Genomic DNA, 20,245 nt, shown 5'->3' with positions numbered 1-20,245 from the left:
TAAAACAAAATAAAGTTTAGGGGTGAAAAATGAAAAATATAAATGAAAAGAGAAGAAAAAGAACGGCTGATTTGCTTACGAAAGAACGGTTGATTTACTTACACGTACCATTTGAAATGAATAGTAACTTCTCGTCACACACCTATTTTGGTATTTAATATATATATAATTATATTAGTTATTTTTCAATTAATTAACTACAAAAGTTAATGGGTGTTCAAAGGTTATTTTAAAAACCATTTTATGTCTATCTCTATTCAAAATTTAAGTTTCATATTTTCATTAGTATTTTAATTTTAGATGGTTTTTTCTTTTGTATATTTTCTATTTATTATAAATTTACATTTAATTAGGATATATTAATGACGCATCCGGTTTTTTCAACCGCTTGAACCATCAAACAAATAGGATGACCAATTCCAATTTTGAAAGCAATGCACTTAAGTACCATTAAACAAAAGAAATGTGTCTTGGCTTTCTTAAAATTTTAACATCATATCATAGATTGTTTCTTCCCAAAATAGAGACCAGCTAGGAAGCCATAAAATCATAAAAATAAAAACACACACTCAGCTAGTAACATTATTTCTTAATCATAATCACTTACAAGGGTGTAACAGATACCCTTTGGTACGAACACTTGCAGCTTAAGTGAATGATTTCATGAGTGGAGTAAATCCATGTCGGAGACTTGCTTCCCATACTTTGTCGATGTTGAAGATTTCATTCCCACACTCGTTCACGTTCCATCTTTCTATCCCATGAACTATCCCTGCAATTCTCCATGCACTCATCACCCTTCTTGGTAACCAATTCTGTCGAATTAAAACACCAAATAATTATCAGTACTATATGCAAAGCCTCACCAATTATGAGAAATCAAAAAATTTGGTACGTGTTAGTGGTTTTATGTGAATGCATAGAACATCCACATGCATACACACATGTCATTCATGCATTTTAGGAATAATTTCGACGTTATCTTTCTCCACTCGACTGTTTCCTTCTTAATTGTGACTTTATATTAAAAACCTTATAAGTATGTTTCACTATAAATATTTCTTTAAGCCATATGCACGTCCTTCAAGATATACAAGTTTTATGAGTTCAAGTATCGCGATAACCATAAGTCGTTTAATGGAGCAAAAAGTGATAATTTGTACTATATTTTGTCATTATGTTTTTAAAGAAAGAACCCTACGTAGATTGTAGCCTTCGTACTCACCTCACACGAATCAACATTCTGAAGGTGTTTGGGAGCTAACATTGATGGTGTGGTATAGTAAAAGCAATCTTTGCGCACTTTCTTCGGAGGGAATTGAGAATATGGAATGATAAGAGTTCCTTTTGATGCCTTTAGTTGTTCTTCTTCGCTAAGTCCATCTCCCACCAACCATGTCTTCAAAAAATTAAATAAACATCCAATAAAACTAAGCATCAACTTTTAGTAACAAACATCTTGTGTAAATGTTGTGAGCAATCTATACAATTTAAATAAATGTTGTTGAAAACTTAATTAATGACTTTTGATTATGTACTCTTTCTAGATGATGATGATAAGAAGAAGATAAGAAGATAACGTACCTTTTGAGAGTAAGTCTTTGAAATTACCAGCTTATCATGGCCATTAGTTGATTTGAGCTTGGATTTCAACATCACATGATCGTCTTCTCGAGATATTGCAACCTACAATATGGTTAATGCTGTAAATAAGTAAGAACTAGACAAAACTACATAAATGGTCCTTGTGGTTGACAAAATAGACTAACTTTAGTCCTTATGACGAATTGTTTGCAAAGATGGTCCTTACGGTTTCAAAATGTTGTAAAGATGCTCCTTTTAACTAACGGTGTTAACTTTTTCAGTTAAGCCTTTTGCGAAATGACACATATGCCCTTCTTGTCATAGGGACCGTTTATGTAATTTGTTCATGCAACACGGACCATTTATGTGATTTTGTCTATTATTTATTATCTTCTTATTTTTTAATTTATATTTTTTATGAATTAAATTTTTTTGACGTTTTGTTCAAATATATTATTTAATTTTTTTTAATATTTTTTTCACTTATATTTGTTGATATTTTTGTTCAAATAAAGTTCTTAAATTTTTTGATGTTTTATTCGAGTACATTTATTAATGTTTTTTTTTATGTTTTGTTCGAATACTTTTTTTGTTGTTTTGTTCGAATACATTTTTAATGCTTTTATTTTTTTTACTTTTTGTTTTTTTATAGGGAAATTGAGTAATTTAACCATATTTTTTATTGCATTTTATAAAAAAATAACCACTTTTTTTTTCTAAATAACCACTTAGTCAACAGTGTATACATTATGGGCCGCATTATTAAACGTGTCAGATCCAGCTCGGTATTGTGGTCCCTTAGTCCAAAACATCAATTTCATACTATGTTTTGGGCTTATCCGTTCCAGGCTACTCCAACTTCGAAAAATGTCTTCTACCCGTAAAGAACTCCAACATTTATGGATATGTGTCAATTGTTTGTATGATTATATGTGATTATATGTTCAAAATAAAGTTGAAGTGTTTTTGTATGATTATATGTGATTATTTGATAATAATTCGTTTTGCTTCGATTTCGGTGGTTAATTTTGATTAATTGGAATTAATCACATATAATTATAAAAAATCGAAGCAAAATGAAATATTTCCAATCCGTACTACTTTAAAAAATAATTTCAATTAATCAAAAATAACTTCCGAAAACGAATATAAACGAATTATTTCCAGTTAATCACATATAATCATACAAAAAACACTTCAACTTTATTTTGAACATATAATCATACAAAAAATTGACACATACCCACAAATGTTGGAGATTTTCACAAGCAGAATACATTTTTCGAATTCCGGACTAAGTTGTTATTTTTCAAATAAAATAAAAATGGTTATTTAAAAAAAAAAGTTACAATACAAAAATGGTTAGATTACTCATTACCCTATAAAAAACAAAACGTAAAAAATATATATATATTAAAAATGTTAAAAATGTATTCGAGCGAACATCAATTAAATTTATTCAAACCAAACATAAAAAAAATTAATACATGTATTCGAATAAAGTGTCGAAATTTTTTAAGAAATTTATTGGAACAAAAAAATCAACAAAATATAAGCGAAAAAAATAAAAAATTAGAAAAAACATCAAAAAAGTTAATTCATAAAAAATATAAATAAGTAAAATATAAAGCTAATAAATAATAGACAAAATTACATAAATGGTCCATGTGGCTTTAACAAATTACATAAACGGTCCCTATGACAGGAAGGGTAAATGTGTAATTTTACAAAGGACTTAACTGAAAATTTTAACAACGTTAGCCTAAAGGACCGTCTTTGCAACATTTTGAAACCACAAGGACTATCTATGCAAACAATTCGTCATCAGGACTAAAGTTGGTCTATTCTGTCAACCACAAGGACCATTTATGTAATTTTGTCTAAGAACTATTTGTTTTTTTTTTACAAAATATCCTTCTTATTGTACTTTTTTAAAATAATGGTGTTTCGTGAAAGATAATAATTTGTTACCTATATATTACATTAACCCAAAAATAGAGGTGTATACATATATACATATATAATTCTAATTATATTATGCTCTTTTGATAATTTTGCAGATTATGGATTTTCTTTCTTTCCATGGTAACAAACATAAAAGTTGCCTGGTGAGTACCCCGAATATTGTATCCTTATGAACTTTATACCAATAAGTCAAAAATACAATAGATCGGGAAAAGATTTAACTCACTAAATGAAGAAGAAAAAGAAATGACCTGGATGCCCTTTTGGCATAGTGTAAGGGCAAGGTAGGCAGCAACCTTGTTGAAGTTGCCTCTAAACACAACTTGAGTAGTCCCCCTTGGAATGTTGTTTAACACCACTGCAATTACTAAACTACTTCCATCCACTAACTTCACATTTACACTTGGATTTCTTCTTATGAATAACTCTCCATTTCTGTTCAGTTCCTCCCCCTAAATCGTTAAGCATATATTAATTTACATTTAGTAATTATCCATGTAATACATAAACTATGTTAATAATTAGTAACATTATATCCTTCTAACAATTATCTCAAAGATTTCCTTAAATAAAACTTTCCATGTCTTTAAAAAACATTTGAGATATCATTCACAAGAAATGGTAGAAGAATATATATATTATATTATTATAGCCTAAATTAATCTAGTTTGACTAAACTTACACATTTCGTTGCTATGTTTTGTTTTTCACTCATACAGTCTCGGTTAGTTTTAAACTTGCACGATTGATCTCCATCGGATATGAAATGACAATAATATCTTTCTTGATTATTATTTTATATATTTTTTAGTTTATATTATTTTTTATTATTTATTTTTTTCATCTGTTATTTATTCTAACTATATTATGATTTTAACTTACTTATGTTTTCAAAATTATCCATACTATTTATTATCTTTTACAAATTTACCTTCCATCTTTTTATGACAGTAACTTTAAAATCATATTATTAAATTCATAGATAGCTACATTCAAAATATATCTAATTAGTTCAAATTTAATTATTTTCATATTAAATAAATATAAAGCTACATCCGTATATAACGAGTTAAAATTTATTGTTATATTTAAATAATCTTTTTATTAAATAAAAAGTTGCATTATTATAAAATACTATATTTTTAAGTATATTTGAAGCCGCCATAATTAGAAATTGTAACAATGCAGTTAAATTAAATCAAAGTATATAAGTTTAAATTTGAAAAAACTTAAATAAATTTAATATTTATAAATTTAAATTTGAAAATCCAAAATATGACATGTAAAACTTTAACATAAAATTTGATGTTAATAAATAGTAAAAATCAAGTTTGTTGTTAATAAATAATAAACACCACATTTGACTGTCTACTATGGCTCCCCGTTTTGTGATGATATGGAGAGTGTTCGACTTCGATGATAATATACGAAATGGCCTTTTTCAGAACCGAGTTAAACACCATTTTCTTTATAATCATTGATTGAAATCCTAAAATATTTAAATTTGAGACAGACCGTATGGGATGTCCAAGTTTTACCTGGTGAGCTTAAAACACCTATAATAGTATACACTTTTTTAAATATCCAGAACAACGTCAGAACAACGTCAACACCAATTTATTAGTTTATGTAATGATTTAATATATATATATATATATATATATATATATATATATATATATATATATATATATATATATATATATATATATCCTTAAATTAACATTTCCATTAAAACTGAAATTATATTAAACATTAGTTTCATTGTCATAAAACCAAAAGTAAAACTTAAGATAAAAAAGTTTCGATAGCTATTTTCACTTTGAATGTACAACTTAGCTATTTGTAGTGGTTTAATTATTTAAATTTACTACATATTTATGATAAATTAAAAAGGGCTATGAAATATATTTGTAGAAGGCAAAACACATAAAAACAACTAGATAAGTTTCAACTACTAATAAACAAAATAATAATGATATCTTTTACTAGTAAGATTAAATATTATATTTTACATAATATATTAATCATAATATATACATTTGTATATCTCTATTACAAATAAATGGCGTATAATATATCTTTCAAAAAGGGAAACAAATTGTATCCTTAACATAAATAAATGAGATGAAAATGTGTATTGACATATGTTAAAAAGACAAAAAAAAAAAAAAAAAAAAGCAAGTAATAGAGCGCAAGGTGGGTTAGCAACCAAAAAAAACAGGCGCATGGTTATTTTTTACAACACGTGATTTCTTCTTTTAATAAAAAGTAATAGGAGTTATATAGTAAAAAAAAACATAGACTGAAGTCTTTTTAGCATTATAACCACTTTCACATGGTCAAAATACTCAATATTAAAAGATTATCACAACTTTTATCAAGAAAAGTGAAATAAATTGGTTAAATAACAAAAAATTTCAAAATATATTTTCCGTTTTACATAACATAAAGGTATGTAAGTGCTAGGGGCCCACATATCTGTTTGGAAAGCTTAATGCAGTTAACTTTTTTGATGCCAAGTAAAAGACCAAAACCCAATTCCACTATGCTCTCTTTTTCTATAAACTGCTTCTTAACATTTAAGAACCTACACTGGTTGATGCTCTTAAAAAAATAGATAAGTTTAAACCTGATTAAGTAGACCGAGGCTCAACACTTGCACCTTCTTTACGTCAGCATCTACTATAGCTTCTTCAATAAAACCATTGATGTTTTTTCTTTGCCGGTCAATATGGTACTACATATCAAACATTCATTAATGATCTTGAAAATAAAATAAAATAAGAAATATATATATATATATATATATATATATATATATATATATATATATATATATATATATATATATATATATATATATATATAAAGAAAATGCATACTTGTATCATGTATTTTGGTATAGCCCAAGTTTGTAGTTTTAGACATTTGAAGACGTTTCTTTCGACTACCAACGTTTTGCCATAAATTCGAGTGATCAATATGGACCAAAGTGTAATGGGCCATAGAATCCACAAGTACCATTTGGAATTGGAAGTGTGTGGTTTAGAGGCTAAAGAGGCAAATCCAAGCCTCATGTGATAGATGGAGTCTGGTGTTGTTAGATGTGTTAAATGCACGACATCTGGTGACTCTTCTTTCTGGCATAGTGAATTCTCGTGCAATGTGTCTGTAGATTTGTCCATCGTACCATAGATATAGTCATAAAATGGCATGAAAAGCGAGTAGTTTGTGCGAAATTGAGTATGGTGCAATGAGTGGTACCTATGAAAAACAAATCAATAATCACTTTAAACTTAATTTATTTGATTTAAATATATGTCAAATCAAACACAAAATTTTGTTACATGACACTTACGATGGGGTATAGATGATGTACTTGAGAGGAGGGAAGATAGTGAAAACTGATTTGGGTATGAACTCAAAGTTGCAGTGGCCCATGTTGTTCATTATATCAATGTAAGTAATATATCCACTCATTGCTGCAATTGATGCAGTCCCGCTGAGGACTACAGACATCAACGGGATTGCAAACAATGCAAAATACGCAATGTGCTCCGCAAAGGGATGAGTCACAGCTATCATTAAAAAAACATTGTTCATTCATTAATTACTTGTACCTTGTGCATTTAATAGTTGTACCATTTGCTACAGTAGTTGTACATGTAATGAATAGACAGTTGTATTGTATGCATTGATATTCATACTTTTTTGGTTTAGACTGTTGGACGCTATGTCTACATTACCTAGCGTGTAAATATTACTACCTTGTGCATATAACTACGTGGTTCCTTGTGCCTAAATAGTTGTAAGATAAAATTTCATGTTTATTGTAGTTTGCAAAATATTTTTTTTAAGGATTTTCATTGAATATGTCACGCCATTGGTCTCTATGGATTGTAAGATTTCATGAATTGTCCTCCTACCTTTAAATCTAACTTTTTAGCTGTTAGAATTTTATAAAAATAAACTATTATATCCTTGTAGAAAATTTACAATATACTATAAACCTCAAGTACCATTTGCGTAATTTTGTATATTTGAAAACTATATATATATATATATATATATATATATATATATATATATATATATATATATATATAGTTTTTCTAATATTTTTATTTATTTTGATTCAAATAAATGAAAAAAAACAACTTAAATTTAAAATATTGTAACTTTTTTATAGAGTCCGACTCTTATTATTATTTTTATTCTTTATTTTAGTCTATTATTAAATTGAAAAATATAATCTTGAATTTAAACTATTAATATCTCATATAGAATTAGGATTTAACTTGCAAGCTACATTTTAATAATATATGCTAGTTTTCTATTTTAATAATTATAAATCGCAAATATCACACATTGAAACATTAATTCTCAATAGATAAACCGTTTGATTTTTTTTTTTTAATTTTAATTTTTCATAACATATATAAACTAACCACTAAAGAATAAAATATATATATATATATATATATATATATATATATATATATATATATATATAGTTTTTCTAATATTTTTATTTATTTTGATTCAAGTAAATGAAAAAAACAACTTAAATTTAAAATATTGTAACTTTTTTATAGAGTCTGACTCTTATTATTATTTTTATTTTTTATTTTAGTCTATTATTAAATTGAAAAATATAATCTTGAATTTAAACTATTAATATCTCATATAGAAATAGGATTTAACTTGCAAGTTACATTTTAAAAATATTAGCTAGTTTTCCTATTTTAATAATTATAAATCGCAAATATCACACATTGAAACATTAATTCTCAATAGATAAACCGTTTGATTTTTTTTTTTAATTTTAATTTTTCATAACATATATAAACTAACCACTAAAGAAGAATATATATATATATATATATATATATATATATATATATATATATATATATATATATATATATATATAAAAAAGTGGACCAAATTACAAATATAAATATAACTTTTTTATTTACTTAAATCAAAATAAAAAAGTTACAACAACCATAAATAACCAAAATTATAAAAAAAATAAAAAATAAAAACCAAAAAAACTCAAACACCAAAATAGTAACATACTCTAATATATTCATACATTTTATTGAGTTTTTTTGTTTTTTGTTTTTTTATTTTCATTTATCAAAATAAATAAAAATAATAAATAACTAAAATTACAAAAAAAATAGAAAACAAAAGGTGAAATAATGATAATGATAAATGCAAACATAAAATTGCTAACGATATTAACTATGAAGCATCCAAGTAAAAAAAAACATAAAACGTAACAACATAAAATTAAAAAAACATTAACGTTTCAATTCATAAATAATAAAAATTAAAGAAAAAACGTTTTCGATATGGTTTATCGAATTTAAGTTTATTTACTTGAATCAAAATAAATAAAAACTTTTAAAAAACCATAAATAACTAAAATTATAAAATAAAAATAGAAAACAAAATGTCTAAAAGAAAAAAAAACAATTATCAAATTGTTGAAATTATATATATATATATATATATATATATATATATATATATATATATATATATATATATATATATATAGTTTATGTATATACAAAATTTCAAATTTACAAAATTACATAAATGGTCCTTGAAGTTTATAGTATATTGTAAATTTGGTACAAAGATAAAATTGTTTTTTTCAAAATTTAACAACTGAAAAATTAAATTTAACAGCAAAAGAAACATTCATTGAGTTTTGCAAACCACAGGAAACAGTGACATTACATTAGGTTTTCATAAAAGTTCAAAAAATAAAATATTTTAGTAACTATAGGGTCCAATAAATTTTGTCGGGTTGTAATGCATTCTTTCTAAAATAAAAGGCATTGATGTGAAAGCTTATATCTAAGTATACCTAAGCCATTAATGCTTGTATATCTTGTGTGTAAAAGCTTATACCTAATGTCTAGATAGGATACGAAATACGCATAAATAGTTGTACCTTATTCAATAAATACCTATACTATATATGGTATGTTCTGCATAAGTAGTTGGTTTGTACGGCATAAATGGGTGTTCCCTGATCCTAATTCTTATGTAGTTATCCATTGGAATTCTGTCTATTGAGGTTAAATAAAAGAAATATTAAGAACAAACACTTAATTAATTTAAAGAAATATAGAATTTTGCATTTTTTTTATTTTTTTTTGTAAAAAAGTGTGGTAGTTCAAATATCAATAATAATAGAAATGTCATTCAAATACAAAATAAGGTTTAATTATATAATTGAGTATATATATATTTTTTTGGCTGTAATTTTAAAATAAACGAATTTTTTCAAGCTTTTATTAAAAGAGTATTCAATAAATCTCATCGGATAGAAATGCTGATATGAAATACAATGGAAACCTTTAGAAAAATTCTTATTATATTTTACGGCTGATTAACCATTAAGTCATGACTTCATGACTTTATGACTTCATAGTTTCTTTTACAACATAAATAGACAAAAACTTGTAAATAGTTATATATTTGAAATTTTAGCGGTAAACAAGTCATCAATCTTTTAGGGGTTCTTTTTACGGAAATCATTTATTTTCAGATATTTGACATTCTCGATATAGAAATATAGCAAGATTTAAGTAAGATAATGTCATCTATTAGGAAAAAAAAAAAAGAATACAGTGAAATTATAGTAAAATAATATCATATGTCAGAACAAGACTACAAGAGCATATAGTAAAATTATAATAAAACAATAAAATAATATTTTAAATAAAATTATAAAATAGTGAAGATTTATATGTATAAAAATATGCATATCTTTGTTATATCTTTGTTATGCATTGTCCTTTTTTGTGAAAGCTCCGTTTTCTCATAAGGACCCAGCCGATAACGTAGGTCCATGCCATGGCACTATACATTTTGTTGTACTTTGGAGTTTATTAAAAATTGTATTAATTTTACAAAATTAAAAGGGTATTATTCAACATACCATAACCTATCAATATCTGGGATTGTTGAAAAACTGATCCACAACCAGTATATATTGTGCTTACTCACTAATATGGCTAAAATTGATGTGGGTGTACGTATCAAACAAAAACCATCCTTTTAATAAATATCATTCATTTTACAAAATATATTTTATGAAATTATTATTTTATAAAATTTGTTTTTACGAAATGACATCCTTACATAACAAACGGATGATATTAATTTGCAATCTAATAACTTTATTTCACAACTTTTTTATTTTAAATATGTTTTGTAGTGGGATTGCTCATGATGCAATTGTGAAAAAACAATACAATAAATCGTTATTTCGTAATAATTGTTCAAAAAGAGGTCGTTTTCTCAAAATTTCACCCATATATTTGGGTCAATTTATTAATTAAACTTTTTTGGAATTGTATAAATGTATCAGTTAATTACTATATAATTCAAAAATTAAAACAAAATATGTCGGCTCCAAACTGACCTTCAACATTTTAATTTGTACTTACAAAGTTATTATTTTTGCATGTTACTCAACCTAACTAGTTAATTTTGTGATCTCTCTCTCTCTCTCAGAGAGAGAGAGAGAGAGAGAGAGAGAGAGAGAGAGAGAGAGAGAGAGAGAGAGAGAGAGAGAGAGAGAGAGAGAGAGAGAGAGAGAGAGAGAGAGAGAGAGAGAGAGAGAGAGAGAGAGAGAGAGAGAGAGAGAGAGAGAGAGAGAGAGAGAGAGAGAGAGAGAGAGAGAGAGAGAGAGAGAGAGAGAGAGAGTATTACAGGTTATGGGCTCGGTAACAACGGAGGAATGGTGGTGGGAATGGTATTGGTTGTAGAGAAAATGGTGGTGGAGAGCTCTATGAAGCCAATAGTAAAGGAGCTCTACCACTCCAACATGCAATAAAATTACGATAATGACCCCATCTGACCTCCACCATGGCAGGTATTTAGCCCCTTCAAGAAAGTAATTTCCCACGTAGAATAACAACCCATTGAATATTATTTGGTCGTCCCTGCAAAATATACAAGACTTCATAAAATAAGATTTCATGAGATAAATTTTTTTGTTACATGAACATTATGAAGCAATGATATTTTTGTAATAAAAAAAAATTAAACTATCTTTAGTTAATAAAAAAAAATTATGTTTTTTGTAATATCCATGCATCTAATTTTGTATAAATATATTCCAAAAAAAACTTGACATGAGCATTTATTATGTACAAGAGAAGGGTAGAAGAGAATGACCAGTCTCTTTCGCGATCGACTTGCTCGAATTCAATGGTCTTGTTAACAATCCGGTTTTTACCTTTAGCGGTTATATACCGATTGAGAGAAATCCAGATCTGATTGCCAATAAATCTCGTCAAAAGAAAGGGAAATATGAAGATGAACATGGTATCTTTCTTTTCAACTGTCACAAAATGATAGATGCTCTTCACCACCCATGGTACCAATATCATGTACTTCAATCACATGCATCCAATAAAATTGTTAATATAAGACCAAAGATATATAGAACGAAAAAAAAAATGAAACTTATGACACAACGGAATTACCTCTTGATGATGATGTAAAACCTAGTGGATATATATACACGTTTAAAACACAATGTAATGATACTATATATACTTAGTATTGACAAAACATAATTTAATGGATTTTATATACATGAAATAACTATTGATTGAGAGGTTTTCCTCCTAATCCTAACTATTTAAAATAATTGTCCTTATATATCTACTTTTGTTTGTTTGTTTTTTAAGTATGTTGTTATTTTCAAATAATTTATTCAATATCAATTTATTCAGACAATACCTGAAAGGAAGATGGACAACTCACACTTGAAAGGAAGATGGACAACTCACACTTGAAAGGAAGATGGACAACTCTTAATCAATCTTTGGAAGTTATTCAAGATAATTTAAAAAACTAATCCATTCATGATTTTATCTAGTAAATTACGAGTGATGTGCCAAGTATACGAGAAACAAAAACATCTTGAAATAGTTCTTGAATGTACAAGTTGTAAATCACACATACGAGAAGAGAGGGTGGAGAATGTTGGTTGTGTTCAATAGGGTTTTGTACCTTAAAGCTTCCAAGTGGTTTCCATGGCCAATCTGTGAGAAGTCCAGGAGTGGCAGCCATTGATATGATCTCAACTGTTCAGATCTTTTGATTTCTTCCTCGGGGATCTCTTCTACATATAAGACTAAATTACAAGTTCGGTCCCTAGACTATTATATAGTTTTCAGTCTATTGATATATTTTTGTGTTTCTAATTATACATAGTTCATATATTTAAATTAACCGAATAATTAAGTTGTTCAAATGTTCGTGAAAAGGACACTAGTTCTCAAACATGTAAAGAACAATTAAGTGACACGGTGCTAGCCACATACTCCGACTTCAAAGTCCATAACATTGATACCAAAATGACCTATGACTATGGCTTTTGAAAAGAGGGTTGTCATGTTTTTGATTAAGCTGTGTCACTAAAGTTCATTAATCAAATTTCAGTGATGTTTTAGTTGCATATTAGCTAAAAACTGTCATCATTGCAAACTATGTTCACACATTTAGTCACTGTTTTATATAAAAAGTGTGCTAAATATTAGCCAATAGTTACGGTAGATCACTGTGACTGTAAGTATTTTATTATAACATTAAACAAAAACATGTAACTATAAATGTTTTATGATAAAAGTTTAATTTCATATGTATGTTTAAAATTAATGTTTAATTTCATATGTATGTTTAAAATTAATGTTTTAGAATAAAAAAATAACAATATGTGACTGTAAGTATTTTATTACGACACACACACACACACACACACACACACACATATATATATATATATATATATATATATATATATATATATATATATATATATATATATATATATATATATATATATGTGTGTGTGTGTGTGTGTCATAATAAAATACTTACAGTCACATATTGTTATTTTTTTATTCTAAAACATTAATTTTAATCATACATATGAAATTAAACTTTTATCATAAAACATTTATAGTTACATGTTTTTGTTTAATGTTATAATAAAATACTTACAGTCACAATGATCTACCGTGACTATTAGTTAGAATACTTGAACCTAGCGCTCTCTCTCTTTCCCTATATATATATATATATATATATATATATATATATATATATATATATATATATATATAGAGAGAGAGAGAGAGAGAGAGAGAGAGAGAGAGAGAGACCTAGGTTCAAGTATTCTAACTAATTATTGTGCGGATATCGTATTCTATGAGAATGATAAAAAAAATATGTTGTTTGATAATATAAATACGTTCGATCTTACATAACTATTGTCATTAACGCACATTCTCACTAATTAAATCGTCTATAAGGTTATTATACACTTATTATTATTATTCTCATTTCTGTCAGAATGTTTTATTGGGTCGTATTCTGTCAGAATGAAAATGAGTGAAAAACGATGTGTGAGAACAAAAATAAATAATAATTAGCGAGAATGCATGAAAATGACGATATTTTTTTAAGGTTGAACGTATTCGCATTGCTAAACAACTTATTCTCTTAGTAATTCTCATAGCATACGATATCCGCATAATAATTAGTTAGAATAGAATAACCTAAGCATATATATATATATATATATATATATATATATATATATATATATATATATATATATATATATATAACTAAAAGTATGTTATAGTGACGTTTTAATTTTTATATTTATCTCAAAGTAAAAACAATAACAATAAAAGAAAAAAAAACATGTAACTATAAGTGTTTTATAGTGACCGTGTTGTCACACCCCCGGTTGGCGGCGGAAACGTCACGCGATGCGAACGTGTGGAAATTGAACTGATGCATACATATATATAAAGAACATAACACAAGTTTTATTGCAAAATTTTCTTTTATTTATTATTTTGGGGTTACATTGTTTTGAAAAGACAAACATGCTTCCTAAACATGACTAAAGACGATAAACAAACGGTACTCAACTCCAGCAGCTTCCTTGTATTTTTGAAAATGTCAACATAATGTTGGTGAGTGTACAAGTTTTTAGAGTTTTCGGCTTTTATTTTGTTGTGCTAGTTTAAGAATCATTTTTCTTTCAGAAAAGTTTTTCCTAAAGTATTTTATCAACCTTAGCTTACTATCTTTTAAGATATCTAACGATCCTATTTTGTTATCTTTTGGGTTATCTAACGATCCTATCTTATTATCTTATTATGATATATTTTATTAATCCTAATTTACTATCTTTGTAAGATATCTAACGCTCCTAACGTATTATATCTACCATTCTAAGGCGTCCCTAATTGTAGTCTGAACTCTAAGGTGATCTAATGTGTTACCATGAGCCCCCATAATCTATGTTGTTTGACTAATAATTGTGCCCCACCACGATGCTTCATCGGACGTCGAATAGTGAATAATAAGAAAGTTATCTTGTCGGGATTGTAGCTAGCAATTGTAGGTGGGGTTATCAGACCCCGTATAGATCTATACATATATTTCTAGCTCTCGCAAGTTTAACGATTATAGATATCTGGGGAATGCCGAATTTAATCAAGGCCGTTGGAAGAATTAACAGCTCACTAACGCATTGACATTCAGTATTTATCTTTTATCTTATATCTAAATCCTTCCTAGGGATTTCCTATAACTGTCACAATATAAATCTTTTATCTTATATTTAATAATTATATCTTTCGATCTCATAATTTTGTATATAATATTTATATATTCTATTTTGTGATACATATCCATATACCCTAATTATGGTTATTGAAAACAGGATATTTGGGTAGAGTAACAACTAAGTACGATGCATATCCCTAAACTTGACCAACATAACTTCTAGGTATCATGTTATCCTAGGTAATTGGGCATTATAACATCTAGGTATTATCTATACTTAGACTATCGGGCATCATATCTCTTAGGTATAATATCATAGCTTATAACTAGGCATAGTATTTATAGCGACATTCTCCTAAGGCTTTAAGCTTTATAAAATGATTTGATCGTTATAACGATAAATATATTTTGATAAAACCATTTGATAAGCATGTATTCCTCGTCATAAAACATTTAAAATAGTGAAAATAGGGGTCGTGTACTCATCCTAGTCGCATGAAACCATTGATGTAGGGTTGAATCGGGTTCGGGACTCCGAGGATCGCTCCAGATGGTAGCTACTTCGAGACTTAGAGAGAGAGAGAGAGAGAGAGAGAATTCTGAGGGTGTGTGAAACTGGAATGGCACAACTCTCTATTTATAGTCGAGTTTTGGAGGTGTGCGTCAGACAAATATTTGCACACGCTGGACATGATAATTGTAACTCCATCCGGAAGTTGCCACGTGTCACTCCCCCACTCGGTCATGTCTCTCGCAATCTGGTCGAATCCGGTGTCAGGTGTGCGGCGTGCGGAGACCCACACCTGGCGCGCACGAAAGATTTTTGCAAAAATCATAACTTCTTCGTGCGAGTTACAATCTAAGCCCTCTCTATATCTATATGATGATCTCAATGGGTACTACAACTCTCCTTTTTGTTGTTTTGGCTAGTTTTGACTTTCATTTTTGTGTCTAACAGAGTTAAAAATAAATGATTTTATAAAAATCATATCTCTCTCATACTGACTCCATTTTCGGCAAACTTTTTCCTAAAGTTTATATCTCGAATAGTAACAATCTCTAAGTACCGTTTTGATGTAATTAATTTTAATTACGCGATAAATTTCTATTTTTATAAAATCCATAACTCTTTCCTTTAGAGTCGGATTTTTACGAATCTTATATCCTTGAGATCACGTTAACGAGTACTATCCAAGTATGTTAACCAGCTTAGAAAACGTTACAACTTTCGAACGCTAATTTTTGAGCTTAATGGACATTTTTAACAAATAAATGCAATGTCACATTTGATTCTTATTATCTCAAAAATCAAATATTACAATACTAAGTTATTACATCTATTTTCCTACTCTTTTCTAATAGCGATCAGTGACGGAAACCTCTCGGTTGTCACATGTGTTAAAGAGTGAAACTAATATTTGGAGGGAGTTCAATGTTGAAAAGTGAAAACATATATGTTTTGAAAGAAGTTCAATATTTTCCAAAATTTACTAAATTTTAATTTTTCCCTCTTTAACAAAAATTTAATAATTTGTTTCCCTCTTTTCCAAAAAAAATTAACCTAATTCTCTTACAATTCTATCTCTTTTCTCTTATGTCCCGCTTCTCTTAGCACTTAGATGTGCCCCCCTTTTCAACCACTTCAATCGTCTCCTCTTATTCTCCACTCACCATACGCACATGCTCCACATATTTATGCTTCTCATTTTCTTCCTCTCTAACCCTAACGCAACCACCTACTACCCTTCTTTTCTATTTAGACCATCACCACCACCAATACCCCATATAAGAATTGGTAACCCACAAGTGCTTTATGTCGTTGGGCCATTGTTGTTCGATCGGAAAGATAGGTGCCACACCCCCGGCCGAGACGGCGGAACATGTCGGGTTGTGCGACTTAGTTCATGGATCACATGTAAATTGAATATATAGCACAAGTACAATAATAAACAAACAGTGGTTGTATTCCATATTGAAGTTTGAATACAAGGTTATTACAGATAATAATAGAGTACATGAATTGCTTAAACAGGTAGGCAGATACAACAAAAGCTAGTAAACTAGGTCGCCTGAAATCCATGACTATTCCATCGTTTTGAAATGCTTGTTTTGTGATTCTCTGATAATACATGTAGTTTTGAGGGTCAACACAAGGTTGGTGAGAGTTACATGTTTTCTGCTAATGCAGTAATGGTACTTTTAAAATGTTTAAAAAGTATTTTTCCATATAAGTAAAACCATACTTAAAAATGTCTTGTAGAGAGAGAGAGAAACCAAATCCATGGTTTATAGATAGATAGATAGAGAGAGAGAGAAAAAAAAAAGAGAAACCAAATCCATGGTTTGCAGAGAATGAGAGATCCAGTTAATGTTTATAATGAGTCCTATAACCGAGGTATGTGACTGAAAAACCCCCTACAACGCTTCATTGGACGTCATATAAATGACTGTAGATAGTAATCACCCGCTTTGACTTGACCGTCATGGTTGTAGCTAGCAACCGCAGGTAGGGGTGTCAAACTCGTATAGATCTATACATATGTATCTCACTCCGAGGATTAACGGTTATAATACTATGGAGGTATGCTAAGTGTTTATACTTAGGTAATGAATAGCGTCTCACTATAAAAGTCATTAACTAATGTACATGAATAAACCACCCTATCTTATATGTAGATACGCATATGGGGCGTAATGTTCGAGAGTAGATAGCCCTAACTTATATGTGGATAAGTCGCTAGGCAAAATGATTTACGTTGAATAAACTATAAGCCGAGTATGTTCGATAAGTATATACGTGAAAGTGTACGATACTCGCTTAAAATAAATGGTAAATCTCATAAGTAAATGTATAAGTTTCAAGTTATAATATATATATATATATATATATATATATATATATATATATATATATATATATAATGCATGACATAAGTTTTTGATCTTTGAAATACTATAAAGGTTATACACTTTTATGACATTCGATTTTTGACATGCATTTATCACATAAAATCATAGAATTTTTTGTAGCAAGGAGCATATGTTCTTTTAATGAGTTGAAACATGTTAAACAACTATAACATATATATGTAAATCATGTTTGTGACTAGTTTATTTGTAAACAATATGACAATGTTTAAACTAGTTAAGTTTAGAACTAAGATGTGATCTTCACATAAAATGATAAGTTATTTTTTCATAACAAAATATGTGAGCACATGTATTCCCCCATCCCCCCTAAAATGTATAAAAGCTTTAAAATGGGGCCGTAAGCAGTCACTTTAGATGTGTGAATTCGGTTTAGACTCGGGGATATGGTTGTTTTCCGGGAAGCACCAATAGCAACAAACTTTTAACCCCTTTTTTTAGACTTGAAGCACTTCACCCAACACAATAAAAACTCGAGATTGGGACTTGGAATTTTCACAGAAAATAGCTGCACAATATGGCACAAAAAGGTGGTGGTCGAGGGTGGAGTTGTGTCACATCCCAAAACCGGAACGGCGGAAACGTTCTGGGGTGGAGGACGTCATGTACAGTATCATAACAATGCATAATAGTAAAGACAAGCAACAACATCCATTGCATTAATAAAATAATTTTAATACAAGCGTGTTCTGAATAGTATGTAAGACACCAAAAGTATAATCAAAATAAAAGATGAGTCTTGTATGTGCTCCATCTTCTCAAAAGCTTCATCGGTACCTGTCTACTGACGACCTAAGAATACAAGTTATTTTGAAAGAGTTTATCAGCATAAAGCTGGTGAGTTCATAAGTTTTTAGTGTCATTGCTTGTATAAAATGTTTGTAACAATGTAGTGTAAATGTTCATCATTGTTTGTAACTGTTTGTAAATAGTTGAACTCTCTAGAAAATCCTATATTTTCTACTGAAATGTAGTCTTCTACCAAGACCCGACTGTTTGTATGTTTGCTCTTTTGTAAAGGTAAGAGTTTTCCCCAATAAAACTATCATTATGAAAAATATAGTTTACTTAAATGTGTATGTGACAGAATCACATAATAAATGTCATAGGAAAATAATGTTTTTCCTCAGCAGTGACACTGCTGGTCGTAAAGTGATAAAATACAGACTCCAGGTAGTACTAAATGTACAGTACACCTCGGGGAGTCTAAGGTAATAAAAATGTAGACTCCAGGTGGTATTAAATGAACAATACGCCTCGGAGAGTCTATTTTGCCTTTAATTCTTAATTGGTTAATTAAAGGTTTGAATGTGAACTCGTATGTAACCATGCTGATCGACGGCTGAATAACTGATGACCCTCCCGGTCATTTGTAGTGAGGTAACATTTTGTCACCCCTTGGCCTTATCGGCTGGGACTGTAGCTAGCAGTCGGGATGTGGGAGTGTCTGTCCCGTATAGATCTATACACATAATGTCCGCTCTCCCTCCAGGAGACTCTGGTTACAAAGTGATACCACAATGAAGTGTCGTATCGAGAAGTAGTATGTCACATTCGGTTTATAGTATTCAAAAGTTTGTATAGTATGTCATAGTGTAGTGATGTTTTCTCTTTACTAGTATATAGTATGTTCTCTTGTATAGTGTATAGTGTGTTCTCTTGTATAGTATATAATGTGTTCTCTTGTATAGTATATAGTGTGTATTGTTTCTCACTGTAGTACTCATGTAGCGACTCGTAAGTGTACTGACTCTTGTATGTATCTTTGTAATAGTAGTAGTGAGTAGTAATCCCTTAACTATACCTATTATAGTTAAATAGTAATGTTGTTTGTATGCCTTTGTTACACAAAGGTACTGAACTAAAGTGAAAGCTTTTATATCTAACACCCATATATAGGATATATAACTAAGATTTCAACGACATTCGGACAAATAACAGGATACCCTAAGTCCACAACCAAACAAGGAACAGGAAATAAGGTGAGCTATCAGTCCTAAGTCCTTCAAGTCTTACTTATATAAATATATTGGTGTAGATGTGAGTTTGAAAATCATGTAAGTTTAAAAAGAGTTTGGAAGCAGTTTTACTATCTAAAAGAGTTTAACAAAAGATTTTGAAGTGCTTGAAATCCATA

The 20,245-nt window shown here is 28.7% G+C and overlaps 1 protein-coding gene across 2 annotated transcripts; it reads right to left on the bottom strand.

The window, feature by feature from the left end:
* Positions 1-450: 450 nt before the first annotated feature.
* On the bottom strand, positions 451-12,737 carry LOC145125214 (very-long-chain aldehyde decarbonylase CER1-like). Of its 2 annotated transcripts, none has more exons than XM_079060710.1 (10): positions 12,604-12,737; positions 11,761-11,978; positions 11,293-11,525; positions 6,911-7,130; positions 6,435-6,816; positions 6,182-6,289; positions 3,801-4,001; positions 1,585-1,686; positions 1,226-1,399; positions 451-815 (listed from the first exon to the last, which is right to left on the bottom strand). In XM_079060710.1, exons 1-10 carry the CDS (start codon positions 12,661-12,663, stop codon positions 648-650), a joined length of 1,866 nt encoding a protein of 621 aa, XP_078916836.1. In that variant the 5' UTR covers positions 12,664-12,737; the 3' UTR covers positions 451-647. The 2 variants fall into 2 exon arrangements, with proteins under 2 accessions (XP_078916836.1, XP_078916837.1); XM_079060711.1 differs by having other exon boundaries at positions 11,761-11,858; positions 12,604-12,706.
* Positions 12,738-20,245: the final 7,508 nt, after the last annotated feature.

Source organism: Lactuca virosa, chromosome 7 (assembly GCF_052849685.1).
Source record: "Lactuca virosa cultivar CGN04683 chromosome 7, Lactuca_virosa_CGN04683_v6, whole genome shotgun sequence".
Classification (NCBI taxonomy): Eukaryota; Viridiplantae; Streptophyta; class Magnoliopsida; order Asterales; family Asteraceae; genus Lactuca; species Lactuca virosa.
This window is presented reverse-complemented; position numbering and strand designations above follow the sequence as displayed.

Bases quoted from the DNA above. Each gene is read 5' to 3' on its own strand.
- LOC145125214 (XM_079060710.1), bottom strand. From the start codon at position 12,663: ATGGCTGCCACTCCTGGACTTCTCACAGATTGGCCATGGAAACCACTT. The intron at 1,400-1,584 runs GTACGTTATCTT...AATTTTTTGAAG, and splicing joins CAAAGACTTACTCTCAAAAG to ACATGGTTGGTGGGAGATGG. The intron at 816-1,225 runs GTGAGTACGAAG...TTAATTCGACAG, and splicing joins AGAATGTTGATTCGTGTGAG to AATTGGTTACCAAGAAGGGT.